This window comes from Erythranthe guttata, chromosome 2, assembly GCF_056151865.1.
Source record: "Erythranthe guttata isolate IM_541 chromosome 2, IM_541, whole genome shotgun sequence".
NCBI lineage: Eukaryota > Viridiplantae > Streptophyta > Magnoliopsida > Lamiales > Phrymaceae > Erythranthe > Erythranthe guttata.
In genome coordinates, this window is record NC_142534.1 from 6,443,256 (window position 1) to 6,462,386 (window position 19,131).

Here is a 19,131-nt window from a genome sequence, read left to right on the forward strand (position 1 = left end):
CACAATTGTTGAAGGGTGATCGTGAAAGATGGTTTCTATATGCTCCTTTTGATATTTGTCCGGATTCGGGGACAAATCCTTTCAAGGATGGGGAAAATTACGATCCTGACAAGCTCAAAGATGAAGAATTTGAAGAAACGAAAGCGTACGAGTTTGCAGAAGTTATTCAAGTTGGCCTTGAATCATAAAGATTTGAATCAGACCTTTGAAGATTCCATAGTGTGGAATTGGAAGAAAATGAAGAGGGAAATTCATTGGACAAGCCAAATCCTGCATCCCAAAATTCTCGCATGTTTCTGGTAGCTTTACCATTCGGAATATAACTCTCTCCGACATCCAGTGAATGTTGCTAAGACACCTTCGGAAAGATAACTCAAAGATCTACAACTTTCATGTTTAGAGCTAAGAGTGATTCGAAGTGGAACAGTATCGAAATCGAGCTTGAAGTTTCTGCATGTATAAACCAAAATGTCAACGCGAGTTTAGAATGGTGCTCGAGAAGTCGAGTTGAAGTAGTTATTTAATTTATTTTGAACGTTTTTAGTTATGATTTATTATGTTTTTATTAGTTTAGAGTTGTTTTATGGTTAGAATTAGCTTAATTATTAGTTTTCTTATTATAGTTTACGTAGGAGTCTTTTTCCTAGTGAAAAAAAGTGTCTTTTTAGGACTTATAAATAGGTTGCCAATATGACTTATTATTATAGACGGATTGTGCATCGTATTTTGAGATTATTCTCTCTATCTCTTTAAGAACTTTTCGAACATATCAAAGGATTCCGTGCATTCATCCCGACTTATCAACCAATCTTTCACAATTGATTGTGGCGTCTTTCACAATTAATTAAATATTTATATTTGTAGTATGTTTTGCGTACCTAAATACTTCCAGCGAAAATTAAAGCAACATGCATATTATTAATTCGCTAATTAAATCACATATCATGCTCGTAGTAAATCACGAATCATGCATTGACAATTACACAACAACATTCATGAAAAACATACTACAAATATAAATATTTAATTTAATCATATTAAATTAACACCAATTAAAAACGGGTTCGAAAATTACCTCTTGAAGCGTGAGGCGAACTTTCGGATCGATGAAAAACTACCACCGAAACAAATTTGTGCATATATATATATATATATATATATATATATATTAGAAATGCATATTACTGCTAGGAAAATTCTTTTGTCAGCTTTTGTCCAAAAATCGCCTCTTTTAGTGGAGTTTTAAACAACTTTTGTAAATTATAAAAAAAAAATACACTATTTTTGTTAACCGTGTTTACACTGTTACACCATTTGTATAAATGACCCTTGTTGATACGATTTCTAATAAGGGGCTTACTATTCATAGTGCATTTTTTTCCAATACAGTGTGTAATAATTCATTTGTCAGAAACCCTTTAACCTTTTCAAAATCCTCTCAACCTCCAAATATATCGACTTTTGTAGATCGTGATTTCTTTTCGTAGAAATCAGTTAAAACCCAACAATTATCAAGATGGCCAACATCGATCCCGTAAATGAGGTAAAAAATTACGTTTTTGTCTGATTTGTTTCGATTTTCAGTCGTTTCGTGTAGAATATCACGAAATTATTCAAGTTGTTTCGTGGTGTTTTGTACGAAATTAACACCATATTCGTGTTTTCCAGTAATTTCGTATAAAACACTACGAAATTATAGCTATTATTTCGTGTAAAACAACACGAAACTGCAGTAAACTGTTTTGTTATGCGTTTTGTACATTACTACACGAAATGTATATACTTACTTCGTGTACTTTTACACGAAATCCCTAGTTATTTTTTTATTTTATTTTTTTGTGCAAGTATCTAACTTTTTTTTTATTTACGCAGCCATATGAAGACAATCTGTATTTTGATCCTTCGGTTTTGGAGCGAAACGAATATGAAGATTTCTCTCACTTCTTCCAAGTTGATATTGTGTTCGATAGTAGGGAAGAATTAATCAAGTGGGCCAAACTCCAAATCAACTGCAGTTAGTCATTGTCACCGTTTGATTTGTCAGTCTAGAAGGGAGAATGCACAGTACTTGACGTGTGACAAATACGTACATGGCCGACAAATGAATATCGATGTGGAAGATCCTAGAAACACTGGAGCATAAAAATGTGGTTGTCCGTTCAAATTGATTGGCAAAAAGTCAAGGTTTGATGAATTATGGCGGTTGACTGTCAGCGATGGCAGGCATACTCATCCTCCGGTTTTGTTTCCTCACGGACAAGGTACGACTAGTCGTATAACTCCACAACAGAAAGCAAGAATTAAAGAATTGAGAAATTCTCACGTGAAGCCAATGCTAATCATGGATAGATTAAGAAAAGATGATCCGAAGATACAAACCTCTATGAAGCATGTTTACAATGAGTTGGCCAAGATTAAATCTGAGGAAATGGAGGGCATGACTGTTATTCAGTTTATGATGCATAACTTTCAACAAGGCGAGTATCGATATTGGCATCGCGTCGATAGTGAAACGAGCAACACAATTACAGATGTTATGTTTGCATGTCCCGAATCTATTAAGTTACTACGGTTGTTCCCGTATGTTATATTGATGGACTGCACATACAAAACCAATAAGTAAGTAAAAATTACGATTGTTTAAATTATGATTATTGTGTTTTAATGTATTGTATTGTTTAAATATGTAAAAAATGTTGGGAATCAGACACGTGTACGCAGCGGAAAACAAAAATTTTATGCGAATTTAAACAAATTTAAATCACATAATCACATGCCCGATAATTATACACAATTAATTGCGTACCTTTGCGCTTCCAGCGAAATTAAAAACAACATACATGCGAATTATTTAATCGACATTAAATCAATTAGCATGCTCGCATTAAATCAATTAATGTGCTCGCACTAAATCATGAATTTCATGTAATCACTTAAAACATACAAATTCATAAAACATAGTACGAAAACGATCATGCATAATTTAATATAATTAAATTAATTTCGAACGAATACGAATTCAAAACTTTACCTCTTGAAGCGTGAGGTAGGCGCACGAAACGAAGCAAGATTTCCACAGAAACCAATCCGTGCAATCCGGGAGCGGCGACAGCGAAGCGCGGCGGCGACTTCGTGAGGAACGGCGGCGCGTGAGGAACTCGCGCTGTCTTCGGGCGGCGCGTTGGAGCGCGTGTGTCATTGGCTCGGAGTTGCTCCTCGATTCTTCGATTCTTCGATCTTCCTCCTCTTAGATTTCACCTCGTATACTTTGATCTACTAAAACGCGGCACTAGACACGCAATAGTTAGAATAAACGGAAGAAACGAAAACAGAAAAGAACTACCAAGACAATAAGCCAAGGGGAGCCCGATTCCGGCGACTTGATGGCGGCGGCGGCGGTGGTGGCCGCGGGAGAGAGAGATGAGCGGATAGGGTAAGCCCTCTAATTTCAACTCGGCACCCCCATAGACCAAAAATATATCCTTAGTCCTTCCTAAGTACTTGAGGATATCCTTTACGGCCTTCCAGTGAGCTGGACCGAGGTTAGACTGATATCGGCTTGTGACACTCACAGTATACGCAATATCGGGTCTCGTACATAACATGCCATACATTATGTTTCCCATGGCAGAAGCATAAGGTGTCCTTTTCATCTCCTCGATTTCACTAGGTGTCTGAGGACACATAGATTTCGAGAGACGAACCCGCATGGGACATTGGCAAGAATCCCTTCTTGGATTCTTCCATGCTAAACCGTTTCATAACGGTGTCTATGTACAGGCTTTGGGATAAGCCAAGCATCTTTTTTGCTCTATCTCTATATTCCTAATACGTAAGATGCTTCTCCCAAATCCTTCATTGAGAAACGTGTGAACAACCATGCTTTCGTTTGTCGCAACTATTGGGTATCAGACATGTGTACGCAGCGGAAAACAAAAAATTTATGCGATTTAAACAAATTTAAATCACTTAACACATGCCCGATAATTGAAAACAATTAATTGCGTACCTTTGCGCTTCCAGCGAAATTAAAAACAACATACAAGCTTAATTACTTAATCGAATTTAAATCAACTAGCATGCTCGCGTTTAAATCAAATAGTATGCTCGCAATAAATCATGAATTTCATGTAAACATACAAAACATACAAATTCATGAAACGAACTACTAAGACGAACATGCGTAATTTTAATCTAATTAAATCATTATCAAATGAATACCGGATTCGAAAATACCTCTTGAAGCGTGAGGTAGGCGTACTAAGCAAAGCTAGATTGCCACGGAAACCAATCCGTGCAATCCGGGGGAGCAACGGAGAAGCGGCAGCGGCGATGATCCGAGCTACGGTGGCGCGTGTGATTCACGCGCTGTCTTCGGGCGGCGCGTGGAGGCGCGTGCGTCGTCGGCTCAGGGGCTGCTCCTCGATTCTTCGATCTTCCTCCTCTCGGATTTCACCTCGTATACTCCGATCTACTAAAACGTGGCACTAGACACGAAATAGTTAGAATAAAATGGAAAGAATAAAAGGAAAAAGATCTACCAATAGGATCGGCCAAGAGATGGCCGATTCCGGCGAGTTGGCGGCGGCGACGGCGGTGGTGGCCGCGTGAGAAGATGGTCGATTGAGAGAGCGGATAGGGTAAGGGTTTCGAGTTCTCTATCGTGTGTGCAAGACCTATAAATCAAGTATTTATAGTGTCTTGCATAAAAGCCCTAACGAGCTTAAGTTGGACCGGGCCCAACAGCTTAAGTTCGTTAGTCTTTTATTCGCTCGTTTCTCTCAATTCAATGATCGGAAAATTGTAATGATTACATTTTCGGAATCATTATAATGTCCTCGTCATTACGAGTGCCAACTCTCGATTTCCAACTTTCTAAAAGTGGAAACCCTAATTCAGTGCACTTTCTAAATTTGGAAACTTCCCGATTTAGAAAGTCCACTAAGATGTTCGCCTATTCTTTTCCTTTTCTTATTCTCATTCATAATTCCAAATTACGAATGTTGGACCCAATCATATTGACTTATAATCATGCAAAGATAAACCATTTTTATCTCTGACCGTTTATTCAAAGATCTCATGTGCACGAGCAGTGTGACCCTCGATGGTTCTGGTGTAAGCTAGCCGTGGGCCCACAACCGTTTGTGGTCAAAACTCGTCCCTCAGAGTTACGATTAAGATGAAGCTCGTTTCACCTTAATCACCCAACGAATCAAGATTGGCGTCTGGCAACTACGCGTCATGATTCCCTAGATACAAATGAAGTGCTTGCAAGAACCTTTTGATATAGTTAGCGTATAGTACGATCCCTTCGATTCATATGTCCCGATTGAACTAGAGGCATTGGTTCATCGAGACCTCCTTAGTAGTTCAATGAGTGTGCGATCGTTCTAAGTGTTGTAATCGTTACGTGCATGGTTTAGAGAATCGAATTCTCTAATCATCACTTAGTCAGCTCTGGCCAGAGACTTAGAGAGATTACAAACTATGAGAACACACAGGACATCCAAGACTATTCTAACGATCGAATCCCCGACTACAATGCACATACCTCCCACTAGATTTCGGACTGCATGAACACTGGCCCTTGGGATGGTCCTCGGTGGAACTGAGGGACAGGTCACGATACAGCTGGTCCTCTAGTGAAGTCACGGTGATGTCTAGGTCATAAGGACTAATGGTGTACAACTATACCATAGATATCTCTACTCGATTATTGGGAACCACTTAGAGATTTCTAGGGTGAGGGAGTTCAGTGAACTCGTCAACTTACGAGCACCCACTTATGCATGCCGATATCACAATACCGTTTACTGATGAGATACAATACACATACACCAAGTGCTAGTCTCTTAATGAGAAAGGCCGATATCCTCATTGGTGGCGTAACCCTTCGACTAGGAACACGTTTAACAGTTAAAATACCAAAGTAAATATCTCACGATCATAACGATCAATTACTCGTACTTGTAATTACTGTAAGGACTATATCTATGCTTGTGACAAAGGGACAAATATATAGAATGCCAAGGTGTTTTATCATTAATACGAAAAAAGTTTGTTTATTACAATAATAAATGGAAAGACCACAGCCACAAGTTGGCTTGTTGGTAACCTATTCTAACAAAAACAACATTGTTGTAGGTATGGAATGCCTCTTTTAGAAATAATTGGGATAACTCCAGTTGGGAGGAATTTTACGATTGTTGTTGCATTTATGTCGCATGAAGATACAGACACCTACGAGTGAACATTGAATTGTTTGAAAGAGTTTCTAGATGGTGTCGAACCTGATGCGATCTTGACAGACAGGGAGCTGGGTCTTTTGAAAGAACTGCCAAATGTCTTCCCAGTTTCGTATAATATGTTGTGTATATTCCATATAAACAGAAATGTTGAGGCAAATGCGACGAAATTTATGGGAGGCAACAAAGACCAAGGTTTAATATTCCGACGTGTGTTGTGGGCTAAGCTGGTGAAATCAGAAACCGAAGAAGAGTATCATTACAATTACAATGAAATTGTTCGACGGTATGGAGGATATCCTAGACTGATACAGTATTTGAATGATACGTGGTTGATATACAAGGAGGAGTTTGTTCGAGCCTATAATCACGATGTGTATCATTTTGGCAACACGAGCACCAATAGGTATTACATGTTTTAGTTATTTAAATGATTAAAATATATTATATAAACATAATATTTATTTTGTAATTTGATTGTCGTTGTATACTTTGATTGTTGTTGTAATTGGATAGGGTGGAGAGTGCTCATTCTTCTGCGAAGGGTTGGTTAAATGCTTCGACCGGAGGTCTGGATAATGTGCAAGGCAAACTTCGGGACCAAATTTATATCCAAATTAGTCAGCTGAAGTGCGATTTTTCGTTATCATCCCAGATAAGGAAGCATACTGCAGCATGGCTGTTTTTTCAGGGTTTGATTTGTTATGTTACGCATCTGGCATTAGAGAAATTGGATCAAGAGATGGAGTCCCCGACGATGCAAGATCCGAGTATTTGCACACACTATCTTTGGAATACTCATGGGCTCCCATGCGCGTGCAAAATTATGCAGAAAATGGAAGATAATGACACGTTCGTCATTTCAGACTTGCATCCATTCTGGAGTACCATGGCAGTTGAGCCTTCGGAGCTACCCGAGTATCAAGTAAACCGCGAGGAGATTGTTGATAGACAGATTGATGACCTGAATTTCAATTTTAAGAAGATGAATTACACGAGTAAGATAAATCCCGTGGCCTCATTGCGTGGCATCGTTTATCCGTCTACGTCCCATCTGTCCGAGACATCATTTGTTAAGACCAAAGGACGACCAAAGAATAACTCGACAAAGAGAGACCCTTCCATATGGCAGTATCATATGGGTGAGGAGACAGTTAAGTCGTCTTGTGGTTCCAAGGGTCGCCAAACCTCATCTGGTGCAAAGATTCCTAAAGCAAAGGTTGAGAGAAGCACTGATGGAACGCCTCAATTGAAGATGAAAGGTCGTGGTTCTCGTATTCCCACACAAGAATCTGTTGCGCCTACAATACCTGCACATGAAGGAATCGACTTTTATTCTTTCGTGCCCAGATTTATGGTCCGTCTCATTCAAGATTATGTTAACGTGATGGCGGATGGCGACTGTGGGTACCGGTGCGTTGCTCAAGCCGTGTACGAGGATCGAGAAAGATGGCCGCAAGTGAGAGGGGAGTTGCTTATTGAGTTATACGAGCATGCTAATGTGTACACGACGATGTTTGGCAGTACTGGATACATTGAGGTCATACACAAGTGTGACTGGACCTCAGGGCCTTGTCCTCAAGCTTATTGGATGGACATGAATGAAATGGGATTGAACATTGCTACCAAATACAGTGCATTAGTGGTACTTTTGACCCAAGTAGGGAGTATGACTTACCTTTCTATGTTTGACAGTGGTCACTTATCATGTATGATTGTTGTGACATTGCACAACAATCATTTCATGTTTGTTAATTTGGTCGTGAATAGTCCTCTACCACCAATCCATCCGGCATGGGTAGATCATAGAGCTAAAAACCTGAGGCACTTACTCAAAATGTTCAAACCCCGACTACTCTTGTACGAACAATTAAAGTCTGATCGGTAGTTCAATTTGTAGTTGTATTTGAATTCTAGTTCAATTTATATTTGTATTTGAATTTTAGATCAATTTGTAGTTGTATTTGAATTTTAGTTCAATTTGTATTTGTATTTGAATTTTTATGTCAATTTGTTTTTTTTTACTTCAGTTTAAGAATATTTATGTTAATGTATTTTATTTATTTGAGTGTCTAAAATAAATTGGTTAAATTAAAAAAAAAACAAATCAATTAGTAATTTCGTACTACATTTCACGAAACATTACCTTATATTTCGTGGAAAAATCCACGAAATGTAATGTGTAATTTCGTGTTTTTTGTCACTGAGAATGTTTTCAATCCAACAGTTTCGTCCTTCATGTTCTACAACAATAAACACTTATATTTCGTGTAAGAATACACGAAATTATTGAGTGAATTTCGTAATATAACACACGGAATAGCGGACGAATTTGAGTTTTTTTAAGGAAAGTTAAAAATGAAATAAATCGCACTATAAATCAGTAAAAGTTGGACCATGAATAGCATTCCAGTTTCTAATAATAATGAGTTTTGCAAAGACGGTTGAACTTTGGTAGTCTACAAGGAGAGGTGATCTGACCTTTCCTCCAGTTTCCAATGCACAAACAAGCCAGCCATTGATATGAGATGGGAAGCTATATGACTATTCAAGTTCCCAATGACAAAAAAAAATGGAGAAGTCTCCTGCAATACTCCAACTGCAGTCTCTCTCTTCCATACTCCAAAACTTTCCATCCTCTTCAAATTCCTTTCCAAAGGTTTGTCCGCCGCCGTGGCTTTGTGGTACCAAACATTCTTTAATTTCTATTTAATTTTGAGCAGGTAAATTTCAAAATTTTTCTTGATAATTTTGTGTGTGTGTTTTTTTTTTTTTGTAGTGTAAACCAAACGAAAAGAATGTCAGATGGTAAAGAAGCCAAGTTCTGTTTGAAAGTGATGATAAATGAAGAGAAAACCAAAGTACTTTTCGCCGAGGTCGAAAGTGATTTCGCCGACGTTTTGTTGAGCTTCCTGACTCTACCACTGGGTGCAATTGTTAGAGTTCTGAAGAAGCACTACGCAGCAGAACCTCAGTTTGGATTAGTAACCAAATTGTACGATCGCTTAGAGCAACTCAGCAGCGACAATTTCTGTACGGAGGGTGGTAAGCAGATGCTTCTGAATCCAAGAACCTCCTTCGAATTCGAATCCCGCAAACTCGACATCTCTGATACTCAGCCAATCAAATACTTCAGATGCGCAGACACGGATTGTACGAGACACAGGTTTCCCAATGTGAGCATGTACTACGATACTATGAAATGCGATTGTGGGAAACTGTTAAGCAGACCGATGAGTCATGTAGTAGTAGAAACCGACGATTGCGCCGGTGGTGGTGGTGGTGGTGGTGGTGGTGGTGGAGTTTTTACAGAAAAACAAGTTTCTTTTCTAGTAACAGATGATCTGCTCATGGCTCCTAATGTGCCTGGATCCGTCATACAAACCCTCGTAAATCTTGGCATTACAATCTCAAAAGGGGCCGAGCTAAGGTCCGTGACTGTGGGGTTCAATGAGGTATTTGTTTTAATTAGGTTTAAATACAAAAACACTCATCTACTATGGATTTTGTATCATATACCCTCTGTACTACACATAAACATAAATGCAAAAACCCCCCGATAGTTACATTTCTTTCCCAAAATATGACGAAAATACTCATATATATATATATATATATATATATATATATATATATATATATATATATATATATATATATATATATATATATATATATATATATATATATATATATATATATATATATATATATATATATATATATATATATATATATATCTGTTTGTTTGAACCATTTTTCACTATTTTTTAACATTTTCAGTTAATTTTACTTCGAAATTTTGGTATTTATATAGATTTTTTTTTTATTTTTTGATTGAAACCTTTTATTTTTGTCATTTTGAGTTTCTTCATTACAATTCTATGATTGTTGAGATTACAAATATCTTAAGATTACAAATATCTTTACAATTCTACGATTGTTGAGATTTGAACTACCGCAAGACATTTAAGAAAAAAATGAAAAAAATTCAAAATGACAAAAATGTTTTATTCAAAAAATAAATATAAGTAATTAGATGTTTGTAAAAAAAAAATACTGAAATTTCCCAATTAAAATTGACTGAAAATGTTAAAAAAAAAATATAGTGGAAAATGGCTCAAACAAACCAATATATTTATAGGCTTTAACGGGGGTATTTTCGTCAGATTTTGGAAACAAAATGTAATAGTAGGGGGTTTTTGTATTTATGTGTAGTACAGTGGTTTACATGATACAAAGTCCATAGTACATCGGTGTTTTTGTATTTAACCCTTTTATTTATTATCTTTATGTTTATAAACTCGTCTTTCTTGAAATCTTTTGTCTATGTCTTATTTATTGTTTTTCTTGTCCTTGAGATTGTGGAATTGCTCAAGGGATCTCTACTCTCCAAGACTCCACTTACAGACCTTATTCTCCATCAAACAAATGAAATGGCAACTGTAAGGGGGAACGACTTACATCATCGGATTAAGGAAGGATCGAAATCGAATTCCAAGAGGATGATTGTGAAAGCCGTTGTACAAAAATCAACCAATGAGTTTTTGTTTTATAAAGCCGGAAGAGATTTTATCGACTTCCTGTTTAGTTTGCTCACCATCCCTTTGGGAGCAGTTGAGTACCTTTTGGACGGCAACACGTCACTTAGGAACATCGACAATTTGTATAGAAGCATAATAGAATTGATAGATGAGAAATATATGGCAAGTCCATGTACAAGAAATAGGCTGATCAAACCGGAGCTTCCTCCCAAATATGTCTCCAAATATCAGATCTTCCCTCTCACCGAACAAACCACGCCTAGTATATATTACTTTGAAAGTCATACGGTTACGGGTCCGTCGAACACATGTGTAGAAAAAGGTTATTGGATGTGCGTTAAGGACCCCAAAGGTGAGGGATGCTATATTAAGGGACAAGATCAAATGTACATAGTATCACCTCATTTAATGGTGATAGATTGTATTAGCTCGTCTATCGGACCCATTCTCGAGCATCTGAAAATCCCTTCATGTGATGTCAAAGAACTTGAGCTCGAGATTGGTTTGGAAGAGGTAAATGTCATACTGCGAGTATTCACTTTAAGTATGTTCGGTTATTGTACATGTTGATATAACGAGATCTCTTGTTTTTGTTTGGTGTAGGCTTTGAGCATATTGAAAGCTTCTCTTGTGTCGGATTCCGCTTTAGTAGATGTTCTTATCGCTCAAGTATTAAAGGAACCTGGTGAAGGTTCGTTTATTTGTTTCTTTTTACATATGTACTATGTTTGGTGGCATGATGGATTTTCTAGCTAAGCACCTCGCGAAGCTTTTTTAGCCTAATATTCAAATCTGTTCTTAGTAGCAAGTTATTACCCACTAGTCAATTTAATTTGTTGTACTATTTTTTACCAACCCTCATTAGGAGAGTTGATACATAACCTTTCCAATTGGGAAAAAAAGGTCTAGAATTCGAGTCCCCATCCCCTATCTTCCCTCGTAATGGACTTGAATTTACTCATAAAAAAAAAACATACTATTTTTTAAGGGGTAAACTACATATAGCTCCCGTGTTAAGGGAAAATAACATGCATTAAATCTATCTGTGTTCATTTTATTGTGTAAAATTAAAATAACATGCATTAAATCTCTGTGTTCATTTTATTGTGTAAAATTCCCTCTATTTTGACTCTCAATTCTTGATTTCTTGTATATCTAGGAAAGAAGTGATGCGCAGAGAACTCCACACACACCTCAAGTAACCCAGGAGGAAGACATTGACTAATTTTGAAGATGTTTTGGGTGAAAAATGGGAGCTGTTTGCCATCTTTTTTGATTTATGTCCCAGCTTTTTGAAATGTATTTTGTCTCAAAGATTTCAACCTCCTAGATTACAAACTGTTTAAATCATGTGCATACTTTTTGCAACTCAAATTGCGGTTTTTAAAACTTGAATTGTTTCTGTCAAATTTATCAACATATAAAGAAAAAGAAGGGGCCTTCATTTTTTTTCCATTTCCAATTATTTTTTTTAATTTAGAACATTTTATTTTTCTCATTTTTATAAATTTTATTAGATTTAAAAAAAAAAAATTACATCAAAACTAAAAGTAAATAAAATTTTGGAAATTTTCAATTTTGGATAAAATCTTAATTTATTAATGTATTTAAAAATAATATGTTCCTAAAACTATATATTTATAATATGAAAATTGTTGTAAATAATATGTGTGTGTGGGGTTTCCTAACATAACCACCCAACTCCCCACTAGATCACTAACCTACCCCATGTCTTCCCATTATGTGTTAGTGGTAGAGTAACTTATTTTGTAACTTCCCTTGTAACTCCCGGTGGTTTTTCACCTATATAATGGAAGTCTCCCTCCCCCATATTTACACCCTCATTAATCTCTCTACGGATTTTTGTCTTTGCATTCTCTCTTCATCTTTTATTATTGTTGTCATAGTTTATTTTCCACAATCATCAAACCGAAGAGCAATACCATTAGGGCGATTTACAACACGTTATCAGCACGAATTGCTCGCAGTGATCGTGGAAGAACAATTATTCGTGGGACTAGAATACTTCGAGGAATTGTGAGCGTGGTTCGTTTGTGAGACGGTGATCTACTTTCGTAGAACGTATAATCCTATCTGTAGTATCTGAATTTTATCAACTTTCAAGATGGAACATTTGAGCAAACTTGATTTCACCCCTTTGAATGTATCTGGTGAGAACTACGTGAGTTGGACAATGGATGTTAAGATCCATCTCACTAGTAAGAAACTGAGGATGGCTATTGTTAAAGAAAATCTGCTTAACGAAGCCCAGAAGGCTGAAGCCATGATTCTGATTAGGAGGCACCTAGATGAGGTCCTCCGTTTGTACTACTCATCGATTGAGGATCCCCAAATACTATGGGATGCCCTGGCTAGTCGATTTGATCACCAAAAGACAATCCTCTTGCCTGAAGCAAGAAACAAATGGATTCACTTACGGTTTATGGACTTCAAAACCGTTAACGAGTATAACTCTGAAGTATGTCGCATCAAATCCACCCTGGAGTTTTGTGGAGAGAAACTAACTGATGCTGAGATTCTGGAGAAGACGTACTCTACATTCCCTGCCTCACATATGATACTGTCTCAACAGTACAGAGCCAAGAACTATATTCAGTTTTCAGAGTTGGTCACCGTTCTGCTCCTTGCCGAGAAGAACCTTGATCTTCTTTTGAAGAACAACCAGGCTCGACCAGTTGGTACTCGACCTTTGCCAGAAGCAAATTTGGTCAATCGAAATCCTCAACCTTTGCCAGAAGCAAATTTGGTCAACAAAAACAACCGTGGAGGAGGCAGAGGCCGGGGGTTCAATCGTCGAGTGAGGGGACGGGGTAATAGGAACGAACATGGTCCTTATAGTAGGCCACCTAATGGTCGGGGCAATTTTTTTTTTGGTGTAGTTTTAAAGTGTAGTTTTTAAAATGGTGTTGTTTTGGGGTGGGTAACCGAATTGGGGTTGAACGCCACCCACCACGGCGGCACCGGCAGGAGACGCCAGCTCCAACGGCGTCTCCGTAGAAGATGCCACCGGTGGTGGCGTCTTCTCTTTAAATATTAATATTATAATATTATAATATTATAATATTATAATATTATAATATTATAATATTATAATATTATAATATTCTAATATTATAATATTATAATATTTTAAATATTTATATTAATATTTTTAATATTTTCTGATTTTTAATTTTTTTTACAAAATAAAACATTAATGTTAGTATTATTTATTACATTTTATATATTTTCACTATTAGTGTTAAATTAATCATTGCTTATATTTATCTAATCATACAATAAAATAGTGTACAATCTTATCATTTTTTGCATTTTTGTTTTCCAATAAATTAATATTTTTTTTTATAAAATTCAATAGAATGTACTAACTGGAAGGGTATAAATGGTACCGCAAAATTTGACCAATTAATAGTGGCAGTTTGAAGTATGAAATTATATTTTCTGGTGTAACTTTAATGATCATATTTTGGATTGATTTATTATAATTTGATTAAATTTTAGATATATGTATCTATTTTGTGTTAATTTCTTCAAATACCTTAATAAAAAAAATCAAGAGTGTTGTTTATTGATTTTTGTAAAATATGTATGATTGGTTTTTTGAGTAATTTGAAAAAAAAATATAAAATAACAAGCAAATGTAAATAATATATATATATATATATATATATATATATATATATATATATATATATATATATATATATATATATATATATATTTATATATGGCATTGACTTCATAGTGCCAATTTTATTTTCTTGTACTCATTTTGTCTTTGTACTCATTTTGGACTTATTTATTTTATATAACTCTTTTATTTGACCTATTTATTTTATATAACTATTTTATTTTCTAGAACTCCTTTTGTTTTTGTCTACATGTTTTTAAGATTGTACACTATTTTATTGTGTTAATTAGATAAATATAAGCAATGATTAATTTAACACTAATGGAGAAAATATATAAAATGTAATAAATAATACTAACATTAATGTTTTATTTTGTAAAAAAAATTAAAATCAGAAAATATTAATAATATTAATATAAATATTAAAAATATTAAAATATTATAATATTATAATATTATAATATTATAATATTATAATATTATAATATTAAAATATTAATATTTTAAAGTGAAGACGCCACCACCGGTGGCATCTTCTATGGAGACGCCGTTGGAGCTGGCGTCTCCTGCCGGTGCCGCCGTGGTGGGTGGCGTTCAACCCCTATTCGGTTACCCACCCCGAAACAACCCCATTTTAAAAACTACACTTTAAAACTACACCAAAAAAAAAATTGCCCCCCTAATGGTCCCCCACAGTATGGGCAAATGGGGAATATGCCAAGAGGAGGTAACAATGCTCGACCTAGAGGTGCGCAGCAGAATAGAGCCCCGAATCAGAATCAAAATCAGAATAGAGATACATGCCATAGGTGTGGTGGAACTGGGCATTGGTCACGCACCTGTCGTGCGAGGAACGTTATGGTTGGTGGTGTAAATAACAATGCACCACCGGAGACCAACCTGGTTGAGATAGACGTTCTCAATGAGGAGCCCATTGCTCGACTCCCAAATCTGGGCACATCTGACCCAATGACCCAGTTTGGAATATGATTAGAATGTTATTTTATGAGTTTAGACATTATGTTCTTTTATGTTTCTAGTTTATCAGTTTTAAGTATGTTGTTTATTTGGTCATGCTTATGAACCAATTTCGTATTTGGATTATGTTTGTGTTTTATTTTCTGGACTATATTTTATGTGGTTATGTTTTAATTCAGTTTTTATGGTACTCGATAGATTTATCTTGTTTGGATTTTATTAAAGTATTTTCAATTGCGGAATATATGATTAGATTTATTTATCTTTCTAGACATGGCATGTGGGGATGAATGTCTGGCAGATAGTGCGACAACGCACACTATCCTTAGGGATAAGTCATATTTTGTTAGTTTCATGTCTAGTAAGACTTCTTTGACTACTATATCAGGCACATCTAGTATAATAGATGGTTATGGTAATGCCCATATTATGTTACCTCATGGCACAATTCTGACCATTAGAGAAGCTCTTTATTCTCCACGTTCCAGTAGAACGCTGCTGAGTTTTAAAGATATTCGAGCCAATGGTTATCATGTTGAAACAACTGATGAAAATCACCTCTAACGTGTACGGCCAGAAGCGTACCTTGGAAAAATTAGAGGGACTTTCGATAGGGTTATATAGGACCAAAATTCGAGTGCCAGAAGCGCACCTTGTCGATTGCTCGAAGTCTAGTGATCCGAGTAAATATTTTCTGTGGCATGACCGACTGGGACATCCGGGTCAAAGTGTGATGCGCCGAATTATTAACACATCTATTGGGCATCCACTAACAAATAAGGATCTTGTACACAATGATAAGATATGTGTACCATGTTCTATCGGAAAACTTGATCCTATGCCAGCTTATGCACAAACTAGTAAAGATTCTCTTGGTTTCTTGGAACGAATCCAAGGAGATATATGTGGCCCCATCTCACCACCATGTGGACCTTTTAAATATTTTTTGGTGATGGTTGATGCTTCGACTAAGTGGTCACAGGTCGATTTGTTGTCTACGAGGAATGCTGCTTATGCTAAACTCCTCTCTCAACTAATAAGATGAGAACACACTATCCAGATTATCCCATTAAGTCTATTCGACTGGATAATGCTGCAGAGTTTACGTCGCGGTCTTTCGACGAATATTGCATGTCTTTAGGTATTGACATAGAACATCCTGTAGCGCATGTTCATACCCAAAATGGCCTTGCAGAGGCATTTATTAAGAATTTACAGAGGATTGCACGAACTTTGGTAATGCGCACCAAACTTCCAATCTCTGCTTGGGGCTATGCAATATTGCACGCAACTATGTTATTACGATTGAGGCCCACTGCAACCCAACCATATTCTGCGTTACAGTTGGTGTCCGGAAGTACACCAAACGGTTCTCATTTACGCACATTTGGGTGTGCAGTTTATGTGCCGATTGCTCCGCCACAACGGACCAAGATGGGACCTCAACGTAGATTGGGCATTTATGTTTATCACCATCTATAATACGATATTTAGAACCCTTGACAGGCGATCTCTTTACCGCTCGATTCGCGGACTGTCACTTTGATGAGACCGTCTTCCCGCCGTTAGGGGGAGGAAAGAACGTTCACACTAACGTTCTTGAAGAACGGCGTGAAGTTGTATGGAATGACCCCACTGTGTCTCATCATGATCCCCCTACTTCAGTCAGAGAGTTTGAAGTACGTAGACTCATAGATCTACAGAAAATAGCCAATAATATGCCAGACTCATTCTCTGACTTAGAAAAAGTGACGAGATCTCATATACCAGCTGCAAACGTGCATGCAAGGATAGATGTCCCAGAAGGGCAAAACGTGGGAAGGCCATCAGTCCCTGCCCAGAAGAGGGGGAGACCAATTGGATCAAAGGATTCTCATCCCCGGAAGCGGATGAATGCCCAACAGTTGAATGAGGTTAGCAATAGAAATAATGGGATCCCACCCGATCCATCTCATGAAATAGTTCCAGACTATGGATCCGTCTTGGAGACGAAATCGGGGGACGCCTCGACATTAGTATATGTTGAATTTGAATGTCTATCAAAGTCCACTCATCTGTTGAGACAGACTACATGTTACGACATTAGGTGACGTAACAGAATTGTTGTGTTGTCACAGTAATAAATCTACAAAAAGCAGAATAAAGAACACAACAATTTAATGTGGTTCGGATACAAATGTACCCTACATCCACGAGGACTTGCAAAACTAGTTCAGATTTAAGTGTACATTAATAGGACTTAATAAAACACTAAAGACTCCCTCTTTATGTGATACGCCGTTCTTGCACACGACTCGAACTTGTTGATAATCAAAGCAATTCCTCCTCCGCACTCTTGGACTTCCTCCAATGTTGAACTTCCTTCAAACGGCGGATCGACCTCTCCCGAGATCTTTTAAGCACTTCTCCCGAAACGCCGATCTTCTTTATGGCCTGGTAGAAGAAACCTGTTCTGTTGCCGCACCTGATGTGCCGACAAGGCTGCAGCACGAGTTGCACCCTTCAAAGCCTTTATGCTGGGATTTTTCTTTTTAAAGCTCCATAGGACTCATATGAGGTTGAGGGCCTTATATAGGCACGAAATCCACCACCCTAAACCTAACTTGAGCCCTAAGAAATCGATTAACTAGGTAATAGAATCCTAGTCGATTTCTACTTCTATTATAGATAAGTACAAAAGATACCTAACTAGAATATAATGCATGGAAATAAATCTAAGTCCTAATAAAAATATTACAAGAATAGGACTCTAATTAATTCCAAAATAAACATGGAAAACAAATCTTTGCCAATCTTTAATTTCCACGTATGGCGGATTTCTTCAATCTTCACAAACGGAAATTTGGTGCCAACAATCTCCCCTTTTGGCATAGATTGGTTAGAATCCATGTTTAACAAGAACTCCCCCTGCAGATGAGATTTACTCCCCCTGCAACAAAGATATCACTTTTCTTCACCCGTCTTGGTCTTCTATCAGAGTGTCCCATCACGGGGCACGTTACAACGCAGCGGAATTGGGTGAATGCCGTGACAGACTTCCGTCTCAACCTTCCTTGTGAACACACGTCATCCAATAAGCAAAGTAAACAAATCAAAACCCAAAATCGGACACTAAGTATATCTAGTGACCCGCTCTGATGCCAATTGTTGAATTTGAATGCCTATCAAAGTCCACTCATCTGTTGAGACAGACTACATGTTACGACATTAGGTGACGTAACAGAATTGTTGTGTTGTCACAGTAATAAATCTACGAAAAGCAGAATAAAGAACACAACAATTTAATGTGGTTCGGATACAAATGTACCCTACATCCACGAGGACTTGCAAAACTAGTTCAGATTTAAGTGACATTAATAGGACTTAATAAAACACTAAAGACTCCCTCTTTATGTGATACGCCGTTCTTGCACACGACTCGAACTTGTTGATAATCAAAGCAATTCCTCCTCCGCACTCTTGGACTTCCTCCAATGTTGAACTTCCTTCAAACGGCGGATCGACCTCTCCCGAAATCTTTTAAGCACTTCTCCCAAAACGCCGATCTTCTTTATGGCCTGGTAGAAGAAACCTGTTCTGTTGCCGCACCTGATGTGCCGACAGGGCTGCAGCACGGGCTGCACCCTTCAAAGCCTTTATGCTGGGATTTTTCTTTTTAAAGCTCCATAGGACTCATATGAGGTTGAGGGCCTTATATAGGCACGAAATCCAC

The 19,131-nt window shown here is 37.2% G+C and overlaps 3 protein-coding genes across 3 annotated transcripts; all 3 read left to right on the top strand.

Moving 5' to 3' along the window:
• Nucleotides 1-1,516: 1,516 nt before the first annotated feature.
• Nucleotides 1,517-8,133, top strand: LOC105977267 (uncharacterized). Its single transcript, XM_088814931.1, has 5 exons — nucleotides 1,517-1,543; nucleotides 1,873-1,988; nucleotides 2,185-2,580; nucleotides 6,391-6,651; nucleotides 6,762-8,133. Exons 1-5 carry the CDS (start codon nucleotides 1,517-1,519, stop codon nucleotides 8,131-8,133), a joined length of 2,172 nt encoding a protein of 723 aa, XP_088671057.1.
• Nucleotides 8,134-8,916: 783 nt separating this feature from the next.
• LOC105977471 (uncharacterized) lies at nucleotides 8,917-12,178 on the top strand. The gene is made up of 5 exons (XM_013002780.2): nucleotides 8,917-8,929; nucleotides 9,025-9,700; nucleotides 10,607-11,302; nucleotides 11,393-11,480; nucleotides 11,949-12,178. Exons 2-5 carry the CDS (start codon nucleotides 9,044-9,046, stop codon nucleotides 11,957-11,959), a joined length of 1,452 nt encoding a protein of 483 aa, XP_012858234.2. The 5' UTR covers nucleotides 8,917-8,929; nucleotides 9,025-9,043; the 3' UTR covers nucleotides 11,960-12,178.
• Nucleotides 12,179-12,914: 736 nt separating this feature from the next.
• Nucleotides 12,915-15,093, top strand: LOC105969698 (uncharacterized). Its single transcript, XM_088814932.1, has 2 exons — nucleotides 12,915-13,620; nucleotides 14,951-15,093. Exons 1-2 carry the CDS (start codon nucleotides 12,915-12,917, stop codon nucleotides 15,091-15,093), a joined length of 849 nt encoding a protein of 282 aa, XP_088671058.1.
• Nucleotides 15,094-19,131: the final 4,038 nt, after the last annotated feature.

Excerpts from the sequence above, each read along its gene's own strand:
- LOC105977471 (XM_013002780.2), top strand. The coding sequence starts at position 9,044 with ATGTCAGATGGTAAAGAAGCCAAGTTCTGTTTGAAAGTGATGATAAAT. Across the intron at positions 9,701-10,606 it reads TGACTGTGGGGTTCAATGAG|ATTGTGGAATTGCTCAAGGG; the intron begins GTATTTGTTTTA and ends CTTGTCCTTGAG. Across the intron at positions 11,303-11,392 it reads TCGAGATTGGTTTGGAAGAG|GCTTTGAGCATATTGAAAGC; the intron begins GTAAATGTCATA and ends TGTTTGGTGTAG.
- LOC105969698 (XM_088814932.1), top strand. The coding sequence starts at position 12,915 with ATGGAACATTTGAGCAAACTTGATTTCACCCCTTTGAATGTATCTGGT. Across the intron at positions 13,621-14,950 it reads TCGTCGAGTGAGGGGACGGG|TGAAGACGCCACCACCGGTG; the intron begins GTAATAGGAACG and ends AATATTTTAAAG.
- LOC105977267 (XM_088814931.1), top strand. The coding sequence starts at position 1,517 with ATGGCCAACATCGATCCCGTAAATGAG. Across the intron at positions 1,544-1,872 it reads ACATCGATCCCGTAAATGAG|CCATATGAAGACAATCTGTA; the intron begins GTAAAAAATTAC and ends TTATTTACGCAG. Across the intron at positions 2,581-6,390 it reads AAGTTACTACGGTTGTTCCC|AAATGTTGAGGCAAATGCGA; the intron begins GTATGTTATATT and ends CCATATAAACAG.